The 9,760-nt window shown below is 45.8% G+C and overlaps 1 protein-coding gene across 1 annotated transcript; it reads left to right on the plus strand.

The window, feature by feature from the left end:
* On the plus strand, nt 276-2,654 carry LOC109843100 (subtilisin-like protease SBT1.2). Its single transcript, XM_020412031.1, is given in 2 exon segments — nt 276-1,985; nt 1,987-2,654. Coding segments are annotated over 2 exon segments (2,295 nt in total). The 5' UTR covers nt 276-335; the 3' UTR covers nt 2,632-2,654.

Raw genomic sequence — 9,760 nt, forward strand, 5'->3', positions numbered from 1 at the left:
CACGGAGTACTTGTGATAACTAAGAGGATCTGAGACACTAAAAAGCAATTTCAATAATTTGAGGGAGTAATTTCAATATATCAACATTATCGCGTGTCAACCCTAATCAGTAAAGACGTCAATTTCAAGTGATATAATCTTCCAAGCTACCGTACCGGCAACTTGCATGCTGCGTATACAGCTTAAACCAGAGTTAGAAACAGTACATAAGAAGTGATGATTTTAAAAAATGCAGGCAAACTTACCAGTGTTTTCTTTAGATGTTTGCCACCATCATTTCTTCCCTCCATAAATACTGAAAGTAGAGGAACCACCTCAACAAGATCACCTCAACAATGAATCCCCAATTTAGCCATAGACAAAAATTTTCCTTCATCTTCTCCCTATCTCTCCTCTTTCTTTCAAACTCTGTTCTTCAAGCGACTAGCGCAAAACTAGAAACATACATTGTTCACGTTCACCATCCAGACACCAAAACCTCCGAATCTTTCTCAACCTCAGCCCACAAAGAGGCCTGGTACAAATCCTTCTTGCCCGCCAACATCCTGAACTCAGGCGAGCCTCGGTTGATCTACTCATACCACAACGTCATAAACGCATTCGCAGTTAGACTGACGGAAGAGGAGCTGGCTGAAGTGGAGTGCAAACCAGGATTCCTTCAAGCGTACCCCGACCGGGTTGTGCCTCTCTTAACCACCCACACCCACGAATTCTTGGGCCTTCATCAACATGAGACCGGCCTCTGGACCGACTCGAAATTCGGAAAAGGGGTCATCGTCGGAGTTCTTGACACCGGAATAGCACCAGACCACCCTTCATTCCGTGACAATGGACTGATCCCCTCTCCACCTGCCAAATGGAAGGGGAGGTGTGAGTTCGGTGGGTCCGTCTGCAACAACAAACTCATCGGTGCTAGAAAGTTCGTACGGGGACTCAACGCAATGAAACAGAATTCTGCTGCCACTTTGCAAGGACCACCAGATGACGTTGAAGGACACGGGACCCACACGGCGAGCACGGCAGCTGGCATGTTCGTCGCAAATGTCAGCATTGAGGAGCAGGCAAAGGGGACGGCTGCTGGAATGGCGCCTTACGCTCACATAGCAGTCTATAGAGTCTGCAGAGAGGACGGCTGTGCGGTGTCTGATATATTGGCTGGAATGGATACTGCTGCTGCGGATGGCGTTGACATAATCTCCCTCTCGCTCGGCGGGGTTTCACAGCCTTTCTACGCAGATAGACTTGCAATCGGTGCGTTTGGAGCAACTGCGAAGGGCATAACCGTTGTCTGCTCTGCAGGGAACACTGGTCCATCCCCTGCAACGCTGTCCAACGAGGCTCCATGGATTATGACAGTCGGTGCAAGCACACTTGATAGAAAAATCCGAACGACCGTGACTCTAGGCGACGGAGCTCAGTTCTACGGAGAATCTATCTACCAGCCGAAAGGCTTCCTTCCCATTCCAATACCCCTCGCGTATCCTGGATCAAGATCCTCAAACGCTGCAGTTTGCGCCCCGGGCTCGCTATCAATACTAGATGTCATAGGCAAGGTTGTCGTCTGCGATGTCGGTAAGCTGAACAGAGTGCAGAAAGGCGAAGTCGTCAAGAAAGCTGGCGGCGTTGGCATGATTCTGACGAATACCAAAGCACAAGGAGATACTACTTTCCCGGATGTACATGTTCTTCCGGCATCTTACGTAAGTTACTCTGATGGACTTGCCATCAAGTCGTATATTAAATCGACGCTAACACCCGTGGCATCTATATCTTTCAACAACACCGTTATCGGAAGCGCCGTGCTTGCCCCGGAAGTAGCCTACTTCTCGTCGAGAGGGCCAAATCAAGCGGATCCGAACATTTTGAAACCTGATATAATCGGGCCCGGTGTCAACATTCTTGCAGCATGGCCGTTCGACATCGGATCGCCTGGGGTAAAATACAACATAATCTCGGGAACCTCAATGGCAGCTCCGCATCTCAGCGGGAATCGCTGCTCTGCTCGTAAGCCAGCACCCAGATTGGTCTCCTGCTGCAATCAAATCAGCAATCATGACGACTGCAACCGCTACTACAAACATGGACACTCCAATTCCTGATGAGCAACTAAAACCTGCAGACCTTTTTGCTGCAGGAGCTGGTCATGTAAACCCGACATCAGCCAATGATCCTGGTCTCATCTACGATGTCACCACCGATGATTACATACCTTATCTCTGCGGCCTGCGGTACTCTGATACTCAGGTCAGTGCCATTGCTGGTCGGACTGTGAAATGTTCTAACATCGTTTCTATTTCCGGTGCGGAATTGAACTATCCTTCGTTCATGGTGATCTTGGACGTCAGAAGATCGGTGACAGTCACTCGTACAGTGACCAACGTCGGAGAGCCAGGATCCACGTATGAGGTGAAGGTAAAGGCTCCCAAAGGAACGAAGGTGATCGTCGAGCCGGAGAAACTGTATTTCTCTAAGGTGAAGGAGAAGGCGCAGTATGCAGTTACGTTCACAAGCGAGGGATATGGGAGAGGAGGTTATTCGGAGGGATATTTGAGATGGATCTCGTCTGATAACAAGCGTGTGGTGAATAGTCCCATAATGGTGAAGGATTCCAGGAGTACCCAATCTATGTAATATTACCAGCGATTGTAGGCCTTGTTTGGCCCAAAAACTAACAAGAATAAGGGCACATGCATGGTTAGCTCCATCTCTTTTGATTATGCATGGTTAGCTAGCCATAATGGAAAACATCTCTGTAGGGCCGCAAGAGGGGTAGTAAACAATTACACCAACACCCACAAGATCAACACAAGACAACCAATCTTCAAAACCCAAGTTACATCCGATAACTTTCACCAAGCATTACGAAATAGGCAGATAAATAAAAGCATGCAAAGAACACACGATTTATACGTGGAAAACCTCAATGTGAAGAGTAAAAACCACGGGACTGGAGGAGTCCACCACTTCTTCTCTTATTATGATAAGTTGAGGGTAAAAGAAACCCAAATCAGTCTCACAAAGTTTCACAACCCACCAACAGGAACATACATAAGAGATTCATCATTTGAGGAACAAAAGTGAGAAATATCACCAAAACACAGAGGTTCTGTCCAGCTGCAATACTCGACGATCCGGAGCTCACATCGACGATCCAACCGTTCAGATTGAAGCCCTATGTGTCCCCAACAAGCTGACCAAGTTTCAGCAAAATCGGACCATGATTGCACCTTGATCGGACGACTTGATGAAGACTGGTCCTGAGAATTCGAACAGGGGCAGCCTCTCTCAAACCCTCTGATTTCCTCTCTTTTTCTTTTGTGTGGAAGATGATCAGTCCCCAACAGCCCTCTTCTAACTTATTGGGATACAGCTGGCCCTCTCTCAAAGCTTCTCCAAGAAGCTACAAACCTTACTCATAGAATGTGCCACAACAAATAAGTAAGTTTTGGGCTTGCAAATTAATATTTGCCACAAAGTGGGCTGGACCCACAACAATCTCCCCCTCCAGCCCATCACGGGGGAAGACACGATCACCTCGATGATCACTTGAACATCATCCCCGCAAGCTTACTACAAAGCACAAGCTTACTTCTGGGAACTACCTTTGTCAACATATCTGCACCATTCTTGTCAGTGTGAACTTTCTTCAGCTTCATTTGCTTCTCTTCGATCACATCTCGCAACCAATGATATCTAACATCAATATGCTTGATGCGAGCGTGATACATTGCATTCTTGCTCAAATCCATAGCACTCTGATTATCACAGAATACTACATACTCACCTTGCTTCAAACCCAACTCTCGAAGGAACCTCTTAAGCCACAATATCTCTTTGCTTGCTTCCACAGCTGCAATATACTCCGCCTCAGTGGTCGACATTGCTACACATTTTTGTAGCTTGGATTGCTAAGAAATGGCTCCCCCTGAAAAAGTAAACACATAACCTGAGGTAGATTTTCTGTTATCAAGATCACCTGTCATGTCTGCATCAGTATATCCTTCAAGAATAGGCTTGCCACCCCCAAAACACAAATTCAATTTGGAAGTACCTCGCAGGTATCTAAAGATCCACTTCACTGCTTCCCAGTGAACTTTACCCGGGTTAGATAAGTATCTGCTCACTAAACCAACAGCATATGCAATATCTGGCCTCGTACACACCATAGCATACATCAAGGAACCAACAGCAGAAGAGTAAGGAATAGATGACATAAATTCTTTCTCCTTCTCTGTTGTAGGACAACCTCTCTTGCTTGGCATGAAATGAGTTGCTAGTCGTGTACTAACAGGCTTGGCATGCTTCATATTGAACCTTTCAAGCACCCGTTCAATATATTTTTCTTGTGATAACCATAATTTTCCAACTTTTCTGTCACGAGCAATCTCCATGCCTAAGATTTGCTTTGCGGGGCCCAAGTCTTTCATGTCAAATGACTTGGACAAGTCTTTCTTCAAATTTTGAATCATCTCTGTATCTTGTCCAACTATCAGCATATCATCTACATATAAAAGAAGGATGATGAAATTACCACCTGGGAACTTTCTGAAATACACACAAGGATCGGCAGAAGTTCGTTTATAACCATTGCTTGTCATAAATGAATCAAATTTCCGATACCATTGCCTTGGTGCTTGTTTAAGCCCATAAAGACTCTTCTTCAACTTGCAAACAAGTTTCTCATTCCCTTTTTCTTAAAATCCTTCAGGTTGCTCCATGTAGATCTCTTCATGCAGGGCACCATGTAGGAAAGCAGTTTTTACATCAAGCTGCTCCAACTCCAAATCAAGACTTGCAGCTAAACCCAAAACGGTTCTGATAGAGGTCATCTTGACAACGGGAGAGAAGATCTCTGTTTGCGGTAAAAGTTGATTTCTTCATTGCTATCGAATCTATTACAACTTTAGTCATTACAATAAACTCAAATGAAATAAAAAAAAGTTGATCTTTTTATAAGATCTCCTTACACAATGAAAATAAAAAGTCTACAACTTTATCAAACAAACGCAGAGATCGTTTATCGGTCTTCTACTTGCGTGGGATCTTTGCCTGTGCCGGGGATTATCCGTGGACCACTGTCGATCAGATCTGATTGCTAAAAAATTAGACAGAGCTTCGTCGATCCGTGAGGAGATCTAGAAACAGAAGCGCTTATCTCGACGAAAGTGAGATAATTGCTCTTCTTAGAATTACCACAACGGGATAATACTAAGGATTGGAGGCGGGTGATGTAGATCTGACGAATCTCTCTCTCTCTCTTGCGTTGAAAAACTCGATCCGATCTCTCCTCCTCCTCTCTGAAATCTGTGCACTTTAAGTCTTCAATCTGGCAGGGCTTCGCCGAGGCATCAAAATTCTAGATCTCTAAAAAATAAGGCCTAAGGCTTGTATTTATAGGCTTGAGGGGATAACGGAGCGGTTAAAAACACTTAAAGATCGTCAAAAACACGTCCCAAGTGCGAGACAGCTCGGGGTGTCTCGCACCTGTGCGAGACAGTTTGTACCCNATTGATCCGAGACACCCAAGGGTGTCTCGCCCTTAGCCGAGACACCGAAGGGTGTCTCGTTGGTCCGAGACACTCCATATGGTGTATTTATCTGTTTCCGTCGTAATTCCTTCGTCCGAACTCGGATTTGAGTGATTCGAAGTGTGTTGGAAAGCCGACAAGGAGTTCTATCAGCTCTGATGGTTGGATCATCTGTAGAATGAATGAGACATGAAGGGCATTGTTCCTTTTGTAAACATCGCGGGGTTCCCGATTAGCTCGTACCTTCGTTAGTTCACGTAGTTCGTCGATTTACTTCAAGCGTTCATCGACATCAATTAAACTCCTGTGAACCGGATAGTGACGTTCATCGTCGTTTCTTAACACTGAGCCGTTCGTGGAGACCTATAGGCGATTTTCGATGCCTACAGATACCCCCTCCAAAGCATTCCAGACTCGTTTCTTTTATAGAAGAGGCTGGAATACTTTGGATATGATTGGTCCAGCCTTCAGTCGGCGTAAAGGACCTGTAGTTAGCTTCAACTCTTGGCTCCTTCGATTTTCGGTCTATTCAATGCTTTGATGAATAGTCGAAGTCCTTCCGGCGCTGCGTTTATCGCCTGGCCGTCGTCGGAATCTCGAGTCTACCACCAGTGAGTTGAGTTCGGCTCGTGTCATTGAGTTGACTTTGAATTGACTATCTCTGTCATATTGTGCTGACTTAGGGTTTCAGATCATCGTATGTTGACTTTTGGTCGCAACGCGTTGACTGACGTTGACCTAGGGTTACGCGTTGACTGGCGTTGACCCTAGGGTTTCGAACGTCGACCGTTGACTTTTTGTCGTAACGCGTTGACTGGCGTTGACCTAGGGTTACGCGTTGACCGATGTTGACCTTAGGGTTTCGAATGTTGAATGTTGACTTTTTATCGCAACGCGTTGACCGGCGTTGACCTAGGGTTACGCGTTGACCGACGTTGCCCCTAGGGTTTCGAACGTCGAACGTTGACTTTTTATCGCAACGCGTTGACTGGCGTTGACCTAGGGTTATGCGTTGACCGACATTGACCCTAGGGTTTCGAACGTCGAACGTTGACTTTTTGTCGCAACGCGTTGACTGGCGTTGACCTAGGGTTATGCGTTGACCGGCGTTCACCCTAGGGTTTCGAACGTCGAACGTTGACTTTTTGTCGCAACGCGTTGACTGGCGTTGACCTAGGGTTACGCGTTGACCGGCGTTGACCTTAGGGTTTCGAATGTCGTACGTTGACACAGTTTATACTCATACATTTTCTGAAGTATACACAGTTTAATCTCTTAAGGTATTGGAGCATGGCGGTCCCAAATGTTGGGGCTGCAGAACCAACCGTTAAAGCTGATTCATCTGCATGTGTGGATCTTATCCTGAATTTGTTGGATGCTCAAGTCACGAGACCAACTAGTGGAGCTGGTGCGTCAATGACTCGTATTTATAGAATTTTTGGCAAATTCTCAGCCATCAACGGGTTTGATGAGCCTTTACCGACTACCGTTTGAGTCGGGCTAGCATGCGGATTGTTTAAATCCGTTCCGCATGTGACGTTGTGCTAAGAGAGTTAACGCTCTTAGTGCTACGATATTGAATACGTAGACTTCGCCATTGTTACGGGAATAGACTACCCGGCAACGCGTGTTAGGCGTTGACTTTAGGATTTTTGGCTAATCCCCAGCCTTCAACGGATTTGATTAGCCTTTACCGACTACCGTTTGAGTCGGGCTAGTATGCGGTTTGTTTAATCCCGCTCTCATGTGACGTCAAGCTAAAAGAGTTAACCCTTTTAGTGCTACGATATTGAATACGTAGACTTCGTCTTTCTCACGGGAATAGACTACCCGGCAACGCGTGTTAGGCGCTGACTTATCCTCTGGTGTCTTTTTCAATCGGCGAAAGACTAAACCGGCAACGCGTGTTAGGTGTAGGCTTATCTCTATTTAGGAGTTGAGATAAAATTCCCCGTGCACAAAGTGCACGGATTGGAAGTTGGGAATTGTGTCTTTTCTCAGGGTAAAGACGGACTGGAAAATGGAAGAGGAAGAATTTTATATTCTATCTCTCAACACTGAAGAGGAAGAATTTTATATTCTATCTCCAGTTGGAAAGGAAACTCAAGGTGGGATCTCCACCCCCAGAATCCGAAATGATGAAACTAAGAGTGGGATCTCCACTCCGAGAATCGAAAAGATTCAAGTAACCCTAGCTTTTATAGGATTGGTTGCTTGATCCAAGAAAAGAGTTCCTCATTTATTAAGGGGAAATTCTGATTTCGACCCTAACTTTTATAGGTTTGGCTGAAAAAGGAAAAGATGGAAGTCTTTCGTTTATCGAAAGGGATAACTCAATCTTAGTCCTAACTATCTGCAGGTTTGACTAAGTGAAGTTGGAGACAATCCTAATTTTTATAGGTTTGATTGCTCAATTGAAAGCGGACCTCTCGTTCATGGAAGGAATCGAGAGGGGACTTTGGTTGTGGTCCTAACTATAGGAAGGTTTGACCAGGTATACAGTGAGAGTGGGAGTACAAATCATAGTGGGGGTTTAGCGTTTATCACTTTGTTCGTAGTTATCAGGTTATCCCTAAGAAAATTACATATAGCGTTCTTCTGGGAACTTCCTATTACATGAATCATCCACCCCCGGCTTCCTTCTTGGAACTGGGTCTGACTTTGTACTCCGTTACATGACCGGGTTATCCTTAAGAATATTACATATAAAAAAAATCTCCAGGAACTTCCCGTGAAAGAAATGAAACAGTTTAGACTCATATACATGTTGGAGTATCAGGGAGCAGTTTAACCTCATATACCGATCGGAGGATTGAGAAGCAGTTTATACTCGTATACTCTTCGGAGTATTGAGAAGCAGTTTATACTCGTGTACTCTTTGGAGTGTCGAGAAGCAGTTTATACTCGTGTACTCCTCGGAGTGGTGCCGTTCTCATTTGGCTTATCCCAGCGTTATGACGCCAGCTTCAACCAAGGTTTGGATGCTATTCTTTAAAGTAAAGCAAGCCTTGGTGGGATGAAGGATCCTCCTGTGGTACGCGCAGTACTTCAGATCTGCAGTATCGTCAGCTTCCTCCTGATTTGTGATGGACGGCAGCTTGATCTTGTTGTTTTCAAGAAGGGTCTCGAAGATGGCTGGAACGTCTTCGTCCTTAAATGAGTACTCTTTTTGGAGCCTCGGATCCGAACTATTCTACTGTCTTCGGAGCTATTGTTGTGACGTTTGATTAACGTCAACAACTGTTGTAGGTGCCTTCCCTTCATCATGGGACACGAGACTCGAATTCAGAGGGTTGACCATCGGTTGGTTTCTTTCGACCTTCCTCCTTCTGAGAAAGCGTTCGGCCTGTTCTCCGCACACCTTCAACTCTCTCCAGGTATTGAGCGGCTCTACTCCCATAACGTCCAAGATGTTAATGGACAAGTTATTATGATAGGTTTGCAAGATAAATTCCTCCGTGATGGGATCCTTGTAGTTCATTGCCTGATTGCGAAAGCGTTTGATGAAGGTATCCACCGACTCTCCATCTTTTTGTTTCTCATCGAAGAGTGTCCTGATCGACACTTCGGCGTCATCATCGAAGAAATGAGCGAGGAACATGATTTCCAGGTCCTCCCAGCTGTTGATGCTTTCGGGCTTGAGGCGGCGGTACCAATCGAAGGCGGGCCCACGAAGGGTGCCAACAAATGACCGGACCATCAGAGGCTCGTTGCCAGAGATAACTCCCAAATGGGACTTGAAATAGATCAGGTGCTGAGTGGGGGAACCCTTCCCGTCAAACGGCGTGAAGTTGATCAGGTTGAACTTCGTCGGATACGGAATCGATTCTCATTCTCTTGGGTAAGGACACGGAATGCCGGGCTTCTTTACCTCTTGAGCAGATATCAGGGCATCAATTTTGCTCTCGAGGTTTTTAATCTTCAAGCTTTCACCTGAGTTTTTGTTGGCATTCTCGTTACCACCCCCTGCATTGACGGGAGGATTATTGGCGTTATGGGTTTCATTCGCACCTGTGTCCTCATCTTCCAGATCAACCTGGTTACGACGACTTGGCTCGCCTTGCTGGTTTGTCAGCGCTCGGATTTGTTGGTCATGCATTTCTCTCATATTCTGTATGGCCATCTGCATTTCGAGCTTGAAGCTCTCTTGTTGCTTAGCCATGGCTTCTTCGAGCATCTTGGCTACTTGTTCCGTGCTTATCATCGGTAACTCGCGGGGTTGTCCCTCGCTG

The sequence above is a fragment of the Asparagus officinalis genome, chromosome 5 (assembly GCF_001876935.1).
Source record: "Asparagus officinalis chromosome 5, Aspof.V1, whole genome shotgun sequence".
Classification (NCBI taxonomy): Eukaryota; Viridiplantae; Streptophyta; class Magnoliopsida; order Asparagales; family Asparagaceae; genus Asparagus; species Asparagus officinalis.